Source organism: Triturus cristatus, chromosome 10 (genome assembly GCF_964204655.1).
Source record: "Triturus cristatus chromosome 10, aTriCri1.1, whole genome shotgun sequence".
NCBI lineage: Eukaryota > Metazoa > Chordata > Amphibia > Caudata > Salamandridae > Triturus > Triturus cristatus.
The window spans coordinates 63,115,163-63,138,314 of NC_140593.1; the positions used below are offsets into that span (position 1 = coordinate 63,115,163).

Below are 23,152 nucleotides of genomic sequence, written 5' to 3' on the forward strand. Positions count from 1 at the left end.
CCGGAGTGGGACATGAGACAACATAAATGGTGGGTGAAGCTGACATAAGGAATAGAGCTCAGTGGTGCGGATGTTAGAAAATAAGTACTGACAGGTAGGAAGCTAGTTAAAAAACAAAACGTGGCATGACATGATAATTGATGCAGGAACCCAAATGCAAGCGAAGTAGTAGGCCAACATGAGAGATGTGAGAGGGGGCAGAATAAATGGAGTTGAAATGGACAATTAATACAAGTCAAGATTTCAGCTACAAGAAGGACAGAGTTTGGTAATAACACGAAAATTCACGTGGGATGGGTTAGGAAGATGGGAAAGGATTTTTTTTTGGTTTTTTAATTGCAGGTTAGCAAAAAAGAAATTCAAGGAAAACCGAATGGTAGAGAAAATACAGTTCTATAAAATGAAATTATATAAAGTGTGCTTGAGAACTCGGGAACTCGGGGGGGGGGGGGTGCAGTGGAGTGGAAAATAATATACTTTACAGAACTCTTCGCCATGACAATTAGACTTATCTTCAAGATGTTCTACTGAATACCGCAAGTTCTATAAAAGTAGTGGACAGAAGATTGGTCATGGTAAAGAATGATGCCTAGTGATCATGCAGTAAGGGCATGGCTGAAAATAAGGTGGGAGAAAAAGGAAGTTATCAAATAATGGAATTGGTAGCGAAAGGGGAGGTTACATTTTGAAAACAGCAGTGAAGGAGGTAGTTAATAATTGGAAGTGGTACAAAAGAAGTTGGATCTAATACTCTAGGTCAGCTGTTCTCAACCAGTGGTCCAGTACGCCTACTGAGGGGGTTTGCGACTGCTTAGAAAATTCAATAAAAAAATTAATGTGTACAGATTATTAAAGAGTGCATAAATATAAAGGCAAAATGTAAAACTGAAATTTGTAAAAAGTTCTTTAAATGTGAAGGAATTTGAAATTGGAGACAAAAAATTAAATGTGTATCCTCAGAATTTTTCATAGCAGTCCAGTGCATCAAACAAAATATGGTCTGGATGCTGGGTGGCCTCAGTTGAATTTAGAAAAGCTCTAACCTTCCCATTAAAATTAAAATCTGTATTTTTGTGTGATGTTTTGTGGTTCAATTCATTAAAATTGCTTAGTATCAATCAATAACTCCATCATAGTTTATAAAGCGCTGCAAATCACCCGAAAGAGGCTCAAGGCACTGGAGTTGCTAGCTGCTGCGTGGAGATCTGATCATTACTACAACCAGGTCTTAAATGTCTTACATTACATAGTAGGTCGGAACTGAAGACTGGAAGTGGTATTCAGGAATTGGTTTGAAAGAGGGTTTGGGCTGGGAGAAGTGGTAGAGAAAGTAGTGGGTGGTAGAGAAGGCTTGAGCTGGGACACTGTTGAAGAAGTGATTGAAGACTGGAGAAGGCAGAAAATGAGTAGTATTGAGGAGAACAGGAGTTGGATAGGAGTGGACTGATGACTGCAAGTGGTACAAGAGTGGAACCTAATACCGAAAGTGATAGTGAATACTCATGATTTAATAATCCAGGAGGTAGAGAAGGTGCAGGACAAAATTATCTATGTAGGAAATAAAGAGTGATACACAGAGAAGTCATGGGGGTAAAAATGAGGTAGTGGAGAATGAGAGAAACTGAAGAATGCAGGTAGTAAATGAGCAAGAAATGGAGCAGGAAAGGAGTGTATTGATGACTGGGAGTTGTAGAGAAGGAGTGGGGTTAAACACAGGAAGTGGTGGAGGAGTGTGTTAACAAGTAGAATGATGGAGCAGAACAGAAGTTGATGTATCATTGAAGGATTTTAAGGCATAGGGATTAAGGCTAGACATAGTAGAGGAGGAGCATTGTTGAAGTTTAAGGGAATAGGAAAGGAGTGGTGAAAAGAAACTGCAGCAAAGGATTGAGATTCAATGCTGGAGGTGAAAGAAATGGATTGGGTTGAAATGGGAAATGGACATAGTAGAGGAGTGGGCTGAGTTTTAGACGTGGTGTACTGAGGTGTGGTGATGACTGCAGAGGGTAAAGAAGGAGAGGCATGATGACTGCAGGTGGAAGAGAATGAATGAAACCGACCAAATATTAAAAGCTGTGGTTTAAAGATTGGTTTAGTACAAATATGAGTATGTGGAAGCTAGGAGGTGCTAATTACTAATGGGCTGATGAACTGATGTGTGAGAAAGATAGTAGGCATGAGTATGTGGAGATGAGGTTGTAAGCTGACCCTAGGAGGGGTGTGATCCAGGCCCAATGTCTTCTGTGTCCACTTAGATCCAGTTTTCTACCAGTCGTGGTAGCCTTTGAGTATCTCCATGCTGAGCTTTCCATTATCAGTAATAACATGAAGCGTGCAAGCCACTGATGTGGCTGAGTCATGGTCATGATGCATATCCAATAAGCCATGCTCCTGGCAATACGGAGCTATACACATTTTTGCAATATAACACCGACAGCAGCTTCGACTCCATCGCACACACAGCCCTTACTCCCTTTCCTCAGTGCTCCCAGTGGGCCTTCATGGCCCGAGTCCCAGCTGTCTCTCCTCTGGTCATGACATAAAGGATAGCGGCTCCATTCCCAGATTCGCTGTTCAATGTGCAGTACGCGCCACAGAGATGACGTTGTTTGGTTCCGTGTTTTGCATGTCAGGCCAGCCGTTTTTCATGCACAATATAGTAATGTCATATTCCAGTTTCACATTATGTGTAAAGATAAACAGAAACAATGGTGACCTCTTCTCCTTTAACACAGCGCCCCCTGACCCAGGAAGTGTCAAATGTTTTTGATTGAAAAGAGAGTGAAGGTACCTGAAGCTTCATAGATAGTGTTTAACAGTGTTCAGTCGAGGTATGGTTGTCTGGTTAGCATATGAATCCTTTCATTGAGAATCCGCTTACCAGCAGTTTCATTTATCTATTTTGTCTATTCAGCATTTTTTTAAAAGTAAGTTCTTCTGGCTAACACAGATCAGTGTGTTCCGTTAAGACGGGATGCAATGGTCCTTGTTATCCATCCAGCCAGATGCACCCAGGGCGGATCTCAGGATAGCCATCGACAGCAGACAGAAGTCTTCAATCAGGAGATTCACTGTTCCCCGCACACATGCTGCACTTGGGTTTATTTAGTTTTGCAAAACGCTCATCCTTGTTGCTCTTCTTCAAGGTAGCACCCAATGACCTGGCTACAAGGCGCGGGGCGCCCACCTTTCTCCACTTTTCTGACTCAGGTGAAGTAACGACATTGTGTTGAGTCTATGTAGCAGTAGGCAGTACAGCGTAGGTGCCCATAGGACCTGCAGAAGAAGACCACTTGGATTAGGAAGTAATTATGAAACCATTGAACGTCATGAACATTAGCATGTCTGCAGGAACCTTCCTACTATTTCATAACGTTTCATCAGGACACAAACCCCACAGTTAAAGCACCAAAGCATTAGTTCTGTCCCAGCACTTTAGCACTGAGGCTCTACCGTAAGGCCAGTACTCTTCCTCAACAGGCATTATGCAGTGCACAGTTTACTACTGCAATCCAACTGCGACGCCATTGATCCTGTCCACTCCTTCTATGTTTGTGCTCTCTCAACACTATTGCCGCCCACAAGCTATCGGGGTGTGCCTCAAGCATTAGCCCGTGAGCCATTCTACACTCAATTCCTGAGCTTTTGATCAAAAACATTGTCACCTTGCAACCAATGTTCCAGTGACTTTCCTACATAGATACAGAATCGCAAACAGATATACAGTCACAACGGCATAAACCCCATATACAAAGAGGGCATAGGACAGATAAACATATTGGGCCCGATTCACAGAACTAACTTAAGACAAAATCCTAAACTTACTACCATTTTGGTATTCACAGAAGGCACTTACTCATTTTGGTATTCACAGAAGGCACTTACTCATTTCGGTATTCACAGAAGTTAGGAGTCCTAACTTTAGGACTCCTAAATGCCTTCTGTGACTACCGAAAGTCTTAAAATTAGGATTTTTTGCAGTTCAGTAGTAGTATAGTTAGGACTCCTAACTTTAGGACTCCTAAATGCCTTCTGTGAATACCGAAATTCGTAAAATTAGGATTTTTCTCAATTTAGTAGTCCTAAGTTTAGGACTCCTAACTTTAGGACTCCTAAATGCCTTCTGTGACTACCGAAAGTCTTAAAATGAGGATTTTTCTCAGTTTAGTAGTAGTATAGTTAGGACTCCTAACTTTAGGACTCCTAAATGCCTTCTGTGAATACCGAAATTCTTAAAATTAGGATTTTTCTCAATTTAGTAGTCCTAAATCTAAACTTAGGACTACTAAATTAAGAAAAATCCTAATTTTAAGACTTTCGGTATTCACAGAAGGCATTTAGGAGTCCTAAAGTTAGGACTCCTAACTTCTGTGAATACCGAAATGAGTAAGTGCCTTCTGTGAATACCAAAATGAGTAAGTGCCTTCTGTGAATACCAAAATGGTAGTAAGTTTAGGATTTTGTCTTAAGTTAGTTCTGTGAATCGGGCCCAGACTGTTGTGAGACCAGATATCAGGTTCTCAGTCTGGGCTCCACAGGTGGGAGGGTCTGACCCTCAGTGCACGGTAAGAATACTGTGATGAGAAAGAAATCAAGAATCCAACCAAATGAAATAAGAATATTTAACAGGTGTGACAATAAAGCATAGGCAGAATACAAGTTTGCTCTATCTTCTGAACCTGTTACCAATGTATGCAGCAATATTATCTGGATTGACGATTAAGATGGTTCAGTATTAAATATGTGTAAGGAACCAGAGTATGTATTACAAGACTATCACACATGAAGAAGTATGGGAGAATAACAGTCCTAGCAAAGCAGGGCTTAAACAACAGAGTTTTGATTCAGATATCTGCCCTATATGTAAAGTGCTGTTATCACTGGCATGGAAATACAGAAGGGAAAAAGCATGGAACAAATTGAGGTTCACTTGGCTTCACCAACAGACCAAAAAACTGAAAAACAAAGGATTGCTAAGCAATAACTGTAACAAGATGTTGCAGCCTATGCATAAGGGTCAGGAGAAGACCTTTTACAATTTGGTAAAAGGAGTTTAAATAGCAGCACTTTAGAGCTATCTGAAAAACCTTTGAACAGACACATCATTTAACTTGTATGGTAGGAAACAATTTGCTAGCCTTAAAGTAAGGGAAATGGTCACTTACTTGTAATCCTGGTTCTGCATCATAAGGACCTTCATTGAAGTCATAAAAATGAGAATTGTCCTGATCACATGCAAGATCCCAGTACCCTGTTTACCATGATATTCAGTTGCAGTTCTAACCTGTTGAGAAGCTTCAATGTGGGTGGGAAATACTTTGTACTTCTTGTGGGTTGCTGGTTTGATCAGCCAATCATCTAGCTAGGGGTATATAAAGATTTCCTTTTTCCTTGGGTATGCCAAGTTCACTTCCATGTATTTTGAAATGTCCTGAGCGTTGACTTTTTTCCAAATGGTAGAAACTCTCTATTGACAGATTGTTCCACGGCAAATCTTGGACATTTCTTGTGGCTGTTGAGAATGGGAATGTGGAATTAAGCATACTGTAAGTCCACAGTAAACATCCAATCTCCTTTCTTCATTTCCGGAAGTATTAGGGGAAGTACCATAATACATAATCTTTCTTTTCTGATCCATCTGTTGTCTGAAAGCTAATATTGGTCTGTAATCCATGGTTGGCCAGTTCTTCTGTAACTGATAAGTACCTTGAGTAAATGCCTTCTCCTTCGGGCCTGTTGCCTTTTTTTAAAGTAGAGTTTGGGTCTCTTTTCTTTAGTGGGTTCAGTTGAGAATCTGGGGCCTTCTTCAGTGGAAGTGAAGGAGAAGGTGCCTTGAAATGTAAAGTAGAACCATTTTGTATAATATGCAGCACTCATCTCTCTGGTAATGCCTTGCCATTCATTGGGATGTTTTGTAATACTCCCCCCTAACAGAATAACAGATAACAGGAAGTGAGGGAGTCATTTGCAAGACTTGCCTCTGGACTTCCTTCTAGAATATAGTTAGTGGTGAAGTTGGGATCTGTGGCTTCTAGAAGAAAGGCGTGACTGGTACTGTTGGCATTACTGAGATTGCTACTGTTGATGCTGCAGCTGCCCAGACAAGGCTCATAAGGTTGGTAATACCGGTCACCATGTTTATATTGGGCTTTGAAATGTCTTCCTTGTCCTTCATCCCCATTACTTTGATATTTCTGCATTGGATGACGTCCTCAATATCTTCTAACCTGTGTGAGGCACGAATAGAAGTGAACCATAAAACTGAAGTTTTAATAGCTCCAACTGAGCATCATGTTTCATATCTTTGTTTAAGCCTCTTGATTTCAGGAAATTAGCCTTAACCAGGCAGTTTTGAGAGTGTGAGCCCTTGGCAGAAACCAGATGCAGCTAAATCTGCTGAGTCCATAGAAGCACTACTAACTTGATTGGACAGTACAAGACCATCCCTAACTACCTCCCTGTAGTCTTTGCTTTTTTTCTTAATAATGAAATTCGAATGGAAAGAAATGAAGTTTTTCCTATAAAGAATGCAAACTTTGGAACAACATGCCTTTCTCTCTGAGGTCTCAATCGAACCAGGTACTTTGTAGGAAATCATTAAAAACCTGGCTTTTCCCTTCAAGCACTAAACAGGTCAGTTTTTGTTTCCCAGTCCCATTTTGAGGACGCTAGCGCCAAGAAGCCTCGGCATTCGCGCGCTTTTAGAAAACTAACTTGCTTAAAATTATTTGGTGCTTTCTTTTTCCGATAGCGGGAGTATTTTACAAATAGAGAGGGCACGGCTGTCAATCACTTTGATAAAAAATAGTGGAAAAGATGGAAAAATCCACAAAGTTTCTGCCACAAAACATTCTAGTCTATGAAAGGCGTTAAGTGAAAAACAAAAGAATTAGTAATAAAAAGACTTCTCCGATCGGAAAATAGGTTTTCAACCCAATATGTGTCCCGGGATCCTTCTCTCAAAACCTGGAAAAACAGAAGTGGATAGCAAGGTGATAGAAGTTTGTACTATTTCTCAATTAGGGCGTATGTTTTTTTAAATAAAAACAAAAAAGACAAGCATCCACAGCTTGGTAATTCCATCTTTAGACAGGCTGAAATGCATGGTTATGCATTTAAACGTATGTTTTTTTTTGTGGCATTTCTCCTGATTTGTTAGTATATTGTAAAAAAGTGTTCTTTAATCCCAGACACGGACAGGACAGTTCCTATGATGATGATTGATTTATAAAGTGCAGAAAGACCCTAAGTTGTCTAGGTGCTACCTGAGGGCACATCCAGCTTAATTACAGGAGGGGAGAAAAGGCTTATGCCCTAAAGAGCCATGTTTTTAGGCCCTTCCTAAAAAATTAGCAAATTGGTCTCTTTCTTAACCTCTTCAATGCCCATGACGAGATAGTCTCGTCATGGAGCACGGTTGCGCTGTGCCCATGACGAGACTATCTCGTCATGGACCCCGCCCGCTAATGAAAGGCCCGGCACAGGAGGGGGAAAGGGCGGGGCACTGAAGGGGTTAAGAGGGGTTGGTAGGGAGTTCCACAGTTTGGCTGCCGTGGTGGTGAAACTCTTTCCACCCCACTTAGGGGTCTATTAGGATGGTGGTTGGAAAATCACTCCGACCTCCATGGTAGTACGAAAACACCACTCGCTAGGATCGCGGCCTAACCGCCGGTCCAATTAGTATGCTCCGCAGTCGAAATCCGACCACGGCGGTACGATCGCAGCATTTAACATTGCGGAGGTTGCTGCTGCCAGCAGCACCGCCGTGATGTCCAAAAAAGCATGTCCAGCATATCCCTGCACCGCATGGCAGGAACTGCTCATTGCCTGCCACCTGGTACTGGGAGATGTAGGGGGGTACTATGGGTACCCACCAGTACACCCAAATCCCCCCAAACACATTGGGGGCCCGCAATGGGCCCCCAGAGACATTCTCCGCATGCCTTTCCATGGCAGGTCCATCGCCACAGAAAGGCTGGCTACCGCCGGCATCATAATCATGCCGGCAGAGCCTGACCCTGCACTGGCCCCATTTTAGCAGTCCAGCTCCGCCCGCCAGGCAAGCGTGCGGACTGCTACCGGCGGAAAAGTGGTGGGCGGAAAATCTCCCCGCCGCGGCCGTTACCGCCATGCTAATGTCACCGGTGGTTTTCTGGGTTGCGATCGCGGGCGGATGACCGCCTCCAGCCCGGCGACGGAAATCCGACCGCCATCCTAATAGACCCCTTAGTCTTTGATACTCTGGGGACAATCAGATTTCTGAGTTCGGCTGATCTTAAGGACCTGGCAGGGACATAGGGTTTTAGATAGTGTGCAAGCTGGTTTGGGCCCAATTGGCTGACGGATTTGAAAGCAATGCAAAGAGATTTAAACTGAATCCGATTTGCTATGGGTAGCCAGTGAAGCTGGGACAGAGCGGTGGTTAGTGTCTGATTTGGGATTCCCAGGAGAACCCTGGCTGCGGTATTTTGTACTGTCTGCAGTTTTTGGAGGCTGCATTTTGTTGCACTGGTAAGAAGAGCATTACAATAATCAAGTCTTGAGAATATCAAGACAGATATAATTGTTTTCCTTAGGATGAAAAAGCAGTTAGAAGTGGTGGAGTTGATTTGAGCTTAGTGTCCATGAAGAATCCCAGATTTTTTGCTTTTGGAACAGGCGCAGGTAGTGGACCAAGCTAGGTCGGCCACCAATTGTTGGTCCAAATATGGTTGTTACCAAAGAGCAAAACCTCTGTTTTGGAGGAGTTCATTTTCAGACAGTTGTCTAATATCCGATTCCCAATGTGACTTATGCAGTCATGGAAGCTGCTTGCTGTGGAACTGGGTGGGCCACTTACTGAGACAATTATTTGCGTATCATCCGCGTACGATACTAGGGCAAAACTGTAGCTTTTAATAAGTTTGGCCAGAAGGGTGACATAAAGATTAAAAAGTGTGGGACTCAGGGATGATCCCTGAGGTACCCCACAAGGGCGTAAAAAGTAGGGGATACATAGTCGCCTAGTGCGACCCACTGAGATTGCTCAGACAGGAAGGAGCCAAGCAGGGAGAGCGCTTTATCCCTGATCCTGATGGTGGCCAGATAGTCCATCAGCAGCCTGTGATTGGCAATGTCAAATGCTGCTGACAGATCCAACATGATTAGGGTGGCACTCCCCCCGCCATCCAGCATCCATCTGAGCTCCTCAGTGTCTGTGAGGAGCGCCAGTTCTGTGCTATAATGTGCACGAAAACCAAACTCACAAGGATCCAAGACTTTGTTCTGAATGATAAAGGTGGATATTTCTAAGTTAATGGTCTTATCCACCACCTTCGATGGGAAGGGGAGTCTGGAGATAGGCCTATATGAGTGGATCCTTAATGTCCAGTGTGTTTTTTTTTAATTATGGGAGTATGGACGCTTTCTTCCATTCTACTGGAAAACTCCTGGATGTGAACTGGCGTTGAAGATGGCACTCAAGGGAAGTACAATGGTTTCGGGCGATAGATGAAGGATTTCGAGGGGGCAGGGATATGCTGGAGAACCTGATTCTAATGTTTATAACTATCAAAGAAGATCCTTGAATGGAGAAAGGCAGAATATGTGGTGTACTCCATAATGACCAGTAAATCCCCTAATCCACAAGCCCGAACTGATGAGCGAATATGGCCCTTAAAACTGTTCACTTGATGGGCGGCTGTTTTGATGACGGCATTTATAGTCATACTGGCCAAGAGTACAGTGCCCTTTTAGTAGAAAGGATCAACATCTGTGTCATACATAAAAAGTGCTGTACAGAATTACCTCTAGTTACAGACTGTTGGCAGTATTAAGCCCCTCCTTCAAACATCTTGGCAAGGCTCTGCCTGGTCAACCCTGTCTTTGGGCACAAGCTGTAGATGCTATTCTGATGCCACAGGTTAGTTTTTGAAAGATGTCTACCATGCATGTAATGATGGCATGAACTATGGTGGCACGCTGAAGCCTAACGCACAAGTCGGAGCCGTTACAATGTGTTTTTGTAGATTCTACAGGTTCTATAGAATAGATCGTGACCTCGGGTATAACGATCCATATGGGTGCCTCTCATTAATTAGTTCCTGTCATCACCTGGTTATTGATTAAGATGGATGCAATAAAACTACAGAACCATATGCAGTGTGTGAGAGATGAAAGGGAAGTGTGTTGTTGTATCTCCTTTACATGGCCTATATATTTGTGATCTGAATGTAAGCGCTTTTCCATCCGAGTGATCTAAACAGAAAAGAAACTGTGCTGCGTATTACACTGATTACATTGCCGTCTTATTTAACCATACACTACTTCAAATGCCATAGGACATAGAGCATACTAACTGTAATAGCTTCAGATTTAAAATTAATATGTTTCAAAATGGCTTCATGATATTAAATGCTGTACGTTCACTAGTTTTGGAGCAGATTACTCAATCACAAGCATGGCAGATATCCCGTCTGCCTTATTGTACGTGCATTATATTCAAATTTTTCAGTACCCATCTGAAGAACAGGTGGTTTTCAGGGCTATTATATTTAAAGAGACTGATGTTTACAACTAGTGAGCCAGATCGTGAAAAGAGGGTGTCCGCAAAGTTGTGCCTTCTTAGCACGTGTTACTGAAAACAGCATGAGGTGAGTGGAGTGCAAGGTGCAGGTAGGGGTGTCAGGAACCAAGAGGTTCTTCAGTTCAGATTTTTCAAGGTCGGAAAAATTCCTATGGGTAATGCATAAAGGCCTTAGACCAAATTTGTAGCTCATTTGGGGGCAAATGGAGAGTGTCATGCCTCTATGATGTGGTCAAATTTACAGAGCTTGCAGGGCGTGTGGTCAGGTAGATTTTCAATAAGCTGTAATTCAGCAAGGAGGTTTCCGTAGAGACACACAATCAGGCCAGTACAATAGTCTAGTCATAAAAGAATTAAGGTGGCTATTACAGGTATAAAAGGTAGGATCTTCCAGATTGTTCGCAGTATCATAACGAATGAAGATAATACTTCACTGACGTGTGACGAAAGAGATGAGTCAGAGTTTATTGCGCCCCCTAAAGCATTAGCTTTTTTCTGAGCAGCTGATTGAGAGTCCCAAGCACTGAAGGCCACAACATGCTATCCAAAGAGTTTTATTTATTTCATTAGATGTTTGGAAGTTGGAGCACACTCTTGAATGGCCATCAATCTTCTCTCAATCGTAGTTCTGAACTGGGGCGCTGGGTGATCAAGACTGATGAGGGTTTGGGCATATTCTCCAAATGATAATGCCTTGAGCTGAAAGTACCTTAGCTGCGATAGGGAACCTGTGATACTCCACAGCAGACAGGCAAATGATCTGACCAGAAGGATGCAAGAGACAGCAACTGTGTACGGTGAGGCAGAAATTATTGGAACTGTGCAAGAATAATGCCTTGTAGGCCTCATGGCAACTTCCTCTCTGTGCTGTTTTGAACTTTGAGGAGGAATGGGTCATTACTATTTAAATTTAATATTGTTGGATAGCACTTCAATCTTGATGATGAAAAATGAAACCAGGGAATTAAAAGGTTTAATAACAGGAGTGTTGAGACAATCCTGTTCCATAAAGAAGGAGACTACTTTAAAGGTCTAACTTTGAAATTTAAAAGCTCCTTTGAGTTTATTTATTTCTGTTTATACGTGGCTACCAAATTTATAACCTATGAACAATATGTGGGGGGGTGGACACTGAATACCCTGTATAGATTTGATTGCTTAAGAATCAGCGATGACATTGGTTTGAGATGGCCGCCATTCACTGATGTACCGGTTGAGTTGACCCAGCTCATGCAGATGATCAGAGATCATCAGAGTGGAAGATGTGCATCCAGGCAATATTGGCTATATGTCCCTGGACACCACATAGTCCCTACTCAAGCTTTGGGGAAGTGAGCAACGGATATGGGAGAGGAGATTCGACCAGAGGTCTGGAAATACTATTAGATGCAAACAAAAAAGGTATCCATCAACTACCATCCCAAGTTCTTCTATTTTAATTTCTTAAACAGCTTGTACTGCTTCCCTGACCTGCTCTACAGGATAGACCCAGAGAGACCCTCTTATTAAACACAATGCCAAGCTGACCCTGCAGCTTTCTAATACCTAGCGTGCCAGTGTCCACCAATTGCGAAATACTGTGCAGAGATAGTGCGTGTAATTGGGGACATTGTGGGCTTTACAGTTAGCTGCACCCCCAAAGTATTGCTGTTAAGTTAAGTCAAAGATTTCCCTAGGGCAGACCATAACCTAATGACTGTCCTGCTTCTGTCTGCAAAGCACAGACTCCTGAAAATGTGGATGAAGGGCCCAACTCCCCAAGATTACGGACTTGCTCAAAGATGTTAGATATGGGGGAGAAATTGCCACAAACTTTGCTGCTATGCAGATCCTACAGTATAGACCCAACGACATATGGGCCCCACTCAGGCAATACCTCACCCTACAAGGCCCAGTAGACCAGAAGGGCTCATTCGCACCTGTTGCGATGCTGGAAAGGACTGTAAATGATAGTTACAGGGATCACGTTTCCCCAGACCGGAATTAGTCAGTCTGGCTTACCCGAAATGTGCCACTGCAGACCCTGCTGTGCCAGTTGTCATTACCTGTTGGTCAGATATCGGAGACTTTTTCATTATACTTGAACGGGGGATTTAGGGGAGATGTTTGGGGTTGCTGATATATAAATCCACTAAACTGCTTTGAAAAAAAACTAATAAATCAAATCAAGGAAGCGCTTACTTTTAAAGTAATTCCCTTTTTTATGAAACAGGATTGTCTCAACACTACCTTTTATACCTGTAATATCGACCTTAATTATTTTATGACTAGACTATTGTACTGGCCTGTTTGTGTGTCTCCATAGAAACCTCCTTGCTGAATTACAGCTTACTCAAAATCTACCTGTCCTCAATCTCATGAACCTTTTAATACCCTGGCTTAATTTTCCATCAAACGTAAAAAATTGCAGACTGCTTTCATAAGCCTAGTCTGAACCCCTTTATTTAGAGTAGGAGGTATACCAGGATTTTCCAAAAGAGGGATATCAGGAGAATATATATTGGTAACGCACCATCTGCTTTGGCCATTGTCTATATCAAGCAATTTGAACAGCGAACCATGTGGACAAATGTGTCGGTCTGGGCATTTGTAACATACGAGTTACTTACCTTCGGTAACGATGCATCTGGTAGACACGATTGTAGCCACAGATTCCTTCACGTAAAATTATCCCCAGGCGTGAGACTGGATCCGGAAAACCTTTTGCCCAGCATCCCTGCGCGCCGGGGGGACGGCATCACGCAGCTCCGCCCAGGCGTCGTCAGCGCACGTGACGTCCGCGAGGTCACATAAGTCCCACCCCGGCGCGCCTACATCAGTTTTCTTCGGTGAACTTTTCCGTGCCACAACGCTGAGTCAGCAGACAAAACTGTGAGAGTATAAGAACAGTGTGCAAAAGAGCAGCAAAAGAGAATGGTGAGGAACAACACCATAAAGAGCAGCTCCCGGCACTGCAGTACCCAAAGGCAGGGAAAGAATAAAGAACAGGGCAGCAACCCTGCCAGTACAGAGACAGCCCCCCCATGAGACAAGGGACATATGTAAAAATGTCAGCAACAGGACTACAACCCCAACCAAGACAAGGAGGGGGAACCAGTTGGGGACACACAGGGAACGACAAAACTCCAAAACATCCCCTTCACAGAGTGTGGCAACCCTCATCAGGAACAAGGGCAGAGGCACAGCCAAAAGACCCCAACCTCAAGGGTCGCAAAGAGCCAGAAGTACCAACAAGCCGATCCTCCCATGTGACAACAGTGAGGAAAAGGTGAACAGGTGAACCGCCCGACAGAAAGAGGGAATGAATGTACTCATAGAAGACACAGCCTCCCATAGGGAAGCGAGTGCAAAAAAACAAGACACAAGCCCTCGCAGAACAGGGAGGAAGAGCGGGCCGTGAAGGAATCTGCGGCTAGAATCATCTCTACCAGATACATCATTACCGAAGGTAAGTAACTCGTACATCTGATAGAGACTACTAGCCGCAGATTCCTTCAAGTACAATAGATACCCTAGCCATACCCAAGGGGAAGGAGGGTCTGCGAGAGTACCTCACACACCGGGGCAGGACAGAGGACCGCCCGGGGGCCGAGTCCAAACAGGACGAGGAGCCCCGTGTAGGAGAGTAGGGTCTGCTTACTATGGTCACCCCCACTTTTTGCTTTTGCTTCACTGGTTTTTGACTTAGATGTGGCTGTGGGCCTGCTAATCAGACCCACAGCCCAGCTGTTCTCTCTCTAAATTCATACTATGTACTTTAGGTACATAACCCAATTGGTAAGGATCACCTTATAGGACCCTGTACAGTGTACCTTAGGTACCCAGGGCATAGGTGTACCCTAGGCCTACCAGGGGCTGCAGCATGTATTATGCCACCCCTGGCTGGCCTCCCATCATGACACAACTGGCTGATCACTCAGCTGGGGCAAGGTCATGTAATCACCCCTTGCTAAGGAATAGTATTCCTGTACCTACATTATATATAGACACATGGGTAACCTTTAAGCCACTCCTATGGCAGGCCTTAACAATCCTGGAGGCAGAGTGCTTGGTAACATGTGAGATGGTGCTCTAGCATGAGCTGAGCCTGTCTGCAGCTTTCGGAACCATGTCCTTATAGCTGTTCTATGATATCGCCTACCATATACTCTTAAAGTGCCTTATAATACTCGCGGTTATGGTAACTATGGTTTGGCTTTATCAAAACATGTCGTGTAAGGTGTCTAACACTTTGGAATACTACCCCCACACCATTGCTGGCGATGAGGATAGCATTCCCCCCTTCTAGAGGGAGAAGACATGTTAAAATCCTACTTACCCGTTTAAAGTTAACCAGAGCCCCAGCATCACAAAATGGATGCTGCTGCCACGGACACAAGTCTGACCTCCTGCTGCTGGGTGTCCTTCCAGCAAGGGAGGCTTGGACAATAGGTTTCCTGCCTTGGGAGGTGCTAGCACCACCCCAGACAGGACTTAGTGTATTGGGGCAGGGAGGGATGAAAGAAACGAGACACTGCCTGGGGCACACAAGGTGTCCCATGCATAGCCCGGTTCAAACTGGTGCTGGGGCACTCCAGCCCCAGCCCTGGCGCGAAACTGGACAAAGGGAAGGGGGTGTAACCACCCCCTTCCCTGGTCCCACCCATAGGAGGGACCTAGCAGGTAACCCAGCCCCCCAGATTAGTATAAGAGTGGGAGCTGAGTCCCTAGGACTTTGGATTATCCTGAACTGAAACTAGACACGAAACTCTGGACCTTCGACATTCGACGACAAGAAGACTGAAGAATCTCCCTTGTGGCCAAGGAGTGGCCACCCTGTGCAAACAGGCACCAACAAGCGACCTGCTGTTTGCTTTGCCCAAGTTCTACGAGGAACCGACTGCAGAGCCCAACCAGTGCCTTGACCTCCAGACTTCTCCGACCCTGATCCACATCCACAGCCGAGCTGAGATCCGTGGAGGCGACGAGAGACGTGGGACCGGCTACCTGGGAAAATTGGCGAGTAGCTTCCAGTGCAGCTTCTGAGGCACCCTCGAAGTTGTGCTCTGGTGATTGAGAAGCCCCTACCCAGAGCACCATCTGCATCAAAGATCAGCCCTCCCCACTCCACGAGTTCTGCGTGGGGCCCTTCTGCATTATCCTGCTTGACGCGTCTGTCCGGTTGCTGGCCCGTTGGCTAGCAGCCTCAGTGACGACGAACCCTTAACTTTCCACCGCTGGTTTGGCTTCTCCAGACTGGCCCTTGCTTCCCTGTAAAAGAGAAGCACCACAGACCTTTCTGGTCTGCACCTGAAGTGAATTTCCCTTTCCGCGTGGGTTGCCTTTGCCAAGGCTTGTTGACTCCAATCGGAACGTCGACTCTGCCATCAGCAAGATCCTTTGTGGGGCAGCTCGTACCCTGGTTCTGGTTGTCCTCGACGCCTCCTGGTCCACGCAACTGCAGAGACAAGCTTCAAGACATCACCTGTGTTCTGCACGACATCACCTGGTTCCTTCCTGGTTCCATACGGTCACTGGCTAGTGACCCAGACTTTGTCCCCTCTGCTTGCAGGTGTTCTTCCTTCAAGATCCATCCTTGGATCCATCGGACATCTTCCTCCTGGCCGCCTGCCAGCATCTGTTCTTCAGGCATCCATAGGATCCAGCGACGACACCCGACACATCTTCACACCTATGCACCCGTCTCCTGTGGGTGAGGTAACGCAAGTACTCCAGTGCTCCAGTGGATATTGACTATCCAAGTGTCTAAGTCTTTAGTTGCTTTCTCCTAGTTACTTCGGAAGTGTCCTTCTTCATCCTATTTCTAACTGTTACATTCCCATTGACTTTAATGTAACCCGCGTGTGTGTTTCCACACTGCACACGCCTCCCGTGGGCCTCCCACTTCCTAACTATTGGTAGGGTACTGTAGCCCCAGCGATTCCCTAGGCCCTAGGCCTACTCCCTGTTCATGACGTGGTACTTATACCACTTTCTTAGTATATGGTTTGCGTGGCCCCTGGGCCTAACTGTATTTTCCTGTGTAACTTAACGTATGATACTTAAGAAATTGTTTGTACTTAGACCTCTGAACTCATAAAGAGTGCTGAGGGTATATTTTAGAATAAATACATTCTAATTCTATATATACCTGGTGTGGTGTCCTTTCATTTGGTATTCAAGGGATTATAGTGGTATAACAGCTGGCTTCACATGCCATACAGAGTTTAGCCTAAGACTGCTCTTGTCCATGCTACCACTAGGATAGCTGGTCTATAAGGTTGACTTTACAACCAATCACCATAAGGGTTGTTTGGACTGATACAGGGTGTACACTAGAACTAGTGACATCATATATCAGGCCAACTTCTCACACCCCGCCCCCCCAGGCAAGGGGAAACGAAGTGAAGAAGATAGCCAGTCCCACTCAGCAGAGGAAACAAGGCAAAAAAAGGAAAAAAGAGGCCAAACACCCCACGGCCACGTGAAGCAACAAACCTCCGCCCAAGGCCAAGGCAAGGTTAGGAGTCCAGGTCTTTGAGTACTACAAATCACTTCTGGGGGTAGTGTCCCCGTGGGGGGATTGAATGTAGACTTAGGGCGTAAGTTAGTGGTGTCATAGTTGGGAGCGGATTCTCTGTTGAGAAAAAAGGCTTTCAGTCTGATTTTTCTAAAAAATTGAAAGATTTCAATTTGTAGATTAACAGGAATCCCATGTCTCCCTCTAGAGACATGCGCAGTGTGCGCCAACACCTCCATTAATAGGTACACTTCATTCCCTACTCCCGCGCTCATGAGTTATTGTGAACAGCGTTGTCAATGAGTGACTTGCCTTCCCGAATCATCCATCATTAAGTAAGTGTATGCACTTCTCATTGACACGCGTCCCTACCGCTCCCACCCGCCCCCCCTCCCCTTCCCCCAGTGCTCTACCCTCACTAATCGTAATTCTTTACCCCTCCAGTTGCCTTGGACCTTAATAATTATGGCCCTGGACCCTCTTACGCTGACCCGCCCGACTCGGATTGCTAATTATTTCCATGATTGATTTCAACCCTTCAGAGAGCCTCTGAGCAAGCTCCTGAGTAAGTAACGCACACGCGTTTTCCTTTTCCCTTGGTTGGACCTCAACCCTTCTGGAAGTAAGTTCTCGATTAGCACGGTATCTTAGCATGTTCACATGTAGTGAATACTATCCTTCGCTGTTCCACCATTATACCCCTTGTTGGTTTGCCTACACTCCACTAGAAATATGGGCATTTTCCGGCATCTGACATTGGTTGACATACCTACACCTTCTTCTACTGTTCTTTGGCTCGCCGCCACTTCTCTAATCGTATGATTTATTCTCTTTAATGAGGTTGGCTGACCTACACAGTACACCCTCTACTTTTGTAAATTGCGCACATTAATTCTGTCTCCATGATTAGCTAACCTAGTGATTGTTGATTGATATACTTTGACACAGGTACAATTTGTTGTTTCTCTTCTCTCGTTTAGATTCTACTTGCTCACACTAATTGTCCTGATGATGATATTAATGTAAAAAGATCGAAACGCCGTCGACCTCAAAATCAAAACTCCTTATCTGCATTAATTTAATTAGGAGTTTTGCATATTGGTTTCAATGCGATGTAAAGTTTTTATTGTCACAGGAGCACTATCACTTCACGCACTTCCACTCGTCTATGTGTGAGCACCAGAACTATTTGTAAATATCTAAATGATACTCCTTTTTATGATGTTAATAAAATGTGATGTCATTCTAGAAGCTTGTGTCCACACATACATTGCTTACTGAATCCACTTGGGATTCGGTTTTTCATTTAACCTTAAGTGAGTCATACTCCATCTAAGTAATTAGTAGCAGTAGCTACTCGAGGACCACTTTAGGCCTCACGCAGACCATTGTGTTTCCCAAAACAATTACCACCCCAGGTCATAGCATTCTGGGGTCCCCTTGTTCTTATACAGATAAGTCAATTCTTAGACATTGCAAGTCAACAGGGAAACCATCTTAAGTATATGTACTGGGCACTGGTGATTACGAGTTCCCCAGCTACATGATGGCTTCACTGAAGCCACCTTGTAATAATAAACCCGTACTGATTCCAATGATGGATTTATTAATACATGCAGCCAGAGGGTACCTTAGAGGTACCACCTAACCCTACTAGCCCTCTAATGTGCTGACTGGTGCTGCCACCACAGACATGTTTCTGACCCCCTAGGAGGTAACAGCCCCATTCTCAGAGGCCAGAAACAATCCCTGCTCCTGCAGGAAATGTTTACTCCTCCTCCAGCAGGATGGCTAGTAAATCAGCATACCAAAGTCAGAGACTTTAAAGCCTCTGTTGCCTTTGAAATGGGACCCCGCTATCCCCCAGACCTGGGAGATGCCACCCCCTGCCCTGAGGCCCATTTGGTACCAGGACAAGCGGGAAATTAGCAATGCGAGGAGGCGTAAAGCACACACACAGGTCAGACCCACCCTTAAGGTGAGCTGCCTGATGTGCTCCACTCTTAAAAAAGTCTGTCATCTTGGTGATGGCAGAATTAGGAACACTGGGACAGGGTTATGCCCACTTCCCAAAGGAAGTGGTCATATGTGGGGCGTAGTGACCACAAGAGCACGTAGCCCATTGCTACTATTTTACATTCCTCTAACGCCCCTCAATTGAGTATTTAGGTGGCCCCCTGATGCCAGAACTTTACATTCACCTGACTGCAGTAGAAGAGGACACTGGAGAGCCGATCAATGCGAGAAGTGAAGACTGCTGTGGACTTCTGGCACCAAACCCTGCCTTCCCACTCCAGACTCGACAATTGCAAAGACCCGACTCATCCTGCAGCTGTGTATCTCCCAAAAGCCTTGGAGGTTTGCCAATACTTCAAAAACCAGCCAGCATCTCCCTTGGAGTGGAGGAGCAACCTCCCTGCATCCTGCAGGCACCAACTACGAAGTCCGGTTCCAAGAGGCTGCTGAATACCGGGTCTACCAATGAAGTACACCAAAGAAGAGGTCAGCCTACTCACAGAGGTAAGATCTGTCTCCTTACCAAGTTTGAAGATGCCAGGACTCCTATGAGCTCCCTGCAGGAATACCCAGGGTAAGGACCCTTGCCGCGACCAACGCTTGCTTAGAGTCCAATCTGGACTCCAACAATCCAAAGACCGACCAGCCCACCAGGGACATAAGCTCCACAGAGTCAAGCACCAAGAGTGGCCCAGCTGTCCTATTTTGTCCCCCTTTGCTGGTCCAAATCGAGAGCTGTGACCGGCTACAACACACAAGGGCCAGTCAACCAAAACCCTTTGCTCCAGAGCTACCTGGCCCAGGTCCATGAAAACTGACTGTGCCCCCTTGCTCCCAGGACCCTCACAAACTGAGTCCCCTGTTGGGCACTCCCGGACTTGTCTCAAAGTGCCTTTTTTCAGCTTATTTCTAAGTGGCCCTATTCTGTGCCTAGAGTGTAACGCTCAAGGCTACCAATCCGTCCAGTACCTCTGCACCTGGACAGACCAGGCCAGGTAAAACCCAACTACTGGTGAAACTTGGGACCTTGGCCTCCTAACACCTCATGATCTAAAGGGGTCCTTTCGCATCCTATTGCAAATACCTGTATGTAGTAAATGTTCTTCTCTCCATAGGTAAGCATTGCAGCATAATAACGCACTATTTGCTAACATTGATTAAATCTCTAGAGTGATAACTTAAAAAGTACTTACGCAATTGTGAAGTTCTCCGTGTTGAAATATATATAAAAATATGTGTTATTTTTCTAAATTGGCATGGATCTCTTTCTTGAGTTTCTGCATCATTTATTGACTCTGTAGGCACAAGAAATGCCTGACACTCCCATCGGATAAGCCTAAACTGCTTAACTACACTACCACAAATCGAGCACCTTGGGATTGTTAAAGCAAGCCCATGTCCACTTATAAGGGATACCTCGTGTCTTTACACAGAATACTACTTTTTGGTAATCTATATAAAGGGCCAGCTTCCTACACAATGTACCTGTCTTCTAATGAAACAGATCGCACGGGCTTGTGTCTGTGTGTGTATGCAGTTTCAGTTTAGTTTATTGTGATACAAAACTCTTATGTATCATGGTTTTATTACTATTTTATGTTGTGTTATGTGGCCCTCCGTAGGAGTTCTGTAGCATAATAAAATACACTGAAACTGTATGTAGTTTAAGCCATTTTATCTGTACTTTTCCAGGACTCTGTATAGAGAATACTTTACACACAGTCATGTTCAATGCTGTCATTTAACTACTGAAGAGACTAACAAGGCCCAGTGTAGTATTCCTAAATTAGCACAATTAGAAAGGATTTGCATGTGTTGAAACTGCATCTCATATTTTAATTAATTCTACACAATGTAATGAAATGCAAATGTATATTTAACTATGTTTTCGGTAATTAGGATGAATTTCATATTAGCACATTTAGACGGGCAACTGAATTTCACTAAACTGGAGAAAATAGTTGTAATCTGTAGATTTTGGAAACATTTGAATGGTCCATTTGATTATCATAAATAAGTATTTTTTTATGTTTATGTATGTTTTATCTGGTTTTAAATAACGGGCCACAGACTAGTACATTAAATTAAACTAAATAACAATACTTTTTACAAGTTATGTACAGTTGACCCTGTAGTTCAGAAGGCCCCTGCGTCCTTGTATGGAGGTTCCGTGAAAACTAAACCCATGTTTCTAAACTAATGGTGCCGTGACGATTCTGGTATTAGCGAACCGCAAATGATGAGTTTAATATGAGCGAGCGTTTTCGCAAACGCTGCACTGAAGGATTCGTCATGTATTGCTGGTTCTTGTGTTTTAACCTACGGGTTCCATTTCGTGCACGACGTCCATTTTGTATCATTGCCCTCACATAGCCAGTGAATGGGCGATGTCCGAACAATGACCCTGATTAAGTAACCTCGAGGGCACGTAGTCCCTAGTGCGCGTTCTGCTGAAGTCTGCATGACTTGGCGAAAGCTGACCCTGTCGCTTGAGGCGGACCCTGCCGTACTGGTTTTCTGTCCTGTCCTGCCTGAGCAAGATTACTGACCCTGATACAATAGACCACGCTTCTTTTATTTGCCTACGAATATGTCTTATCTGACTCTTCTATTTTCTGCATCTGTTCCTGCATTCCCCTTTAGCCTTTTATGATGAGGAGGTGACCAATTTTATTATGGGGCGGTCCGACCTTTCAATAGGGGGATGTCAGAAATATGTGATTGAAGGCCAGACACCTGGAGATGGGAATGTGATATTGTGAGATCTTATTGCCTGGAATCCAGAAACGGGAATTATTGTAAATTTGCAGGAATGTTTGCCAGAAGCAGAATATTCAGTATTTAAGGAGCGACCTGCTTTGTACAAATCGAGCAGTCTCCTTAGAATCTATCTCGTATGATACTTCTGTGACTTCTGTTCCTGACTCCAGTCATTAAAGACGATCATTTGACGCCAGGGGAAGAGTCCCATGTCTCTGTTTGTTAAGTACGCTAAAACAGGTGAACCTCGAAGGTTTCGGGTGTTGTCCCCTGGCACCGCTGGGTCTTAGAAGTTGCCCAGTCCTTCAGTTGGCGCCCTAGCGTGGTGCGACATCGAGCGGTTCCGGTCCTAGCCGGAAGATTGTGAGGAGCTTCGTGCGAAATTTCCGAGGGAGGTGCACCCCACTTCATCGATCCATGTATGTCGCATAAGTGGTCCGAAGGTCTTTCCCCGCGAAGGTTCCCGCTTCCAGACGGCTGCAAAGGACTGGCGCCCTGACTGTCGACCTGTTTTGGAGCCTGGCGTAGTCCTTAGTACGGCGAGACGATAGACGGGTCTTCCTGGTGACGTCATTGATCTTTCAGTTAAGTATAAGTGGGTCGCTCCCAGTCCTTAGGTTTGTTCTTTTGTTTGGTAACTCGAGTTCTTTGGTCCTTGGTTTTGGTTTGCATGGTTCCATTGCATTTGGTTTAGTTTGGTCCTTAGCATTATTTGGTAGCTGCAGTTCCCAAAAACCAAGGGTCTCGTACATTTACGAGTATATCGGTAGAGCTAGCCCCTTGAAGTTTGAAACTCGGTTAGTGAGCGAAAATGCCTAACCGTAGTCTTGGTTTCTTGTCTTGTCTTGGATGTTGCAACAAGGATTCCCAATTGGAGGACTCTTGTCCGATACCTCCGGTTGGGACTCCGACTTATGAGCTCTATTCGAAGCATGGTGTGGGCCCTATCACGTAAAACGAGGTATGGGTCCGCTATACGAGGAAAGATGGTGTTCTCAGATGGCCACTACATGGTAGTTTTGAAACTGCAATTCTGGATAATTTGGAGGCGAAGTTATTTAAGAAGAAAGCCCGGCCAGCGATGTTTGACTCCTTTCGTCTATGGCGCAAAGAAGCCAAGCAGAAAGAAATCAAACAGGCTAAAAAGGATAAACGAGAAAAAGGTGTCTCGATTATGCAAGCTGCTAGGCAGTTTAAGGAAGATGAAGAAGAGAAAGCGACCGAGATCTTCACTAGACAACATAGCATGGCAATTGATAAGTGCTACCCTGTTTTGCCATCATGTCCCGATAAGCCGAAAGAGGACCCCGAAA

At 44.7% G+C, this 23,152-nt stretch overlaps 1 protein-coding gene across 1 annotated transcript in view; it reads right to left on the minus strand.

Moving 5' to 3' along the window:
- Positions 1-451: 451 nt before the first annotated feature.
- COLQ (collagen like tail subunit of asymmetric acetylcholinesterase) overlaps positions 452-23,152 on the minus strand; it is a 778,371-nt gene continuing 755,670 nt past the window's right edge. Inside the window, exon 17 of the mRNA XM_085630419.1 lies at positions 452-3,276. Coding sequence (XP_085486545.1) covers positions 3,207-3,276 — 70 coding nt within the window. The 3' untranslated portion in view covers positions 452-3,206. The remainder of the gene's footprint in view (positions 3,277-23,152) is intronic.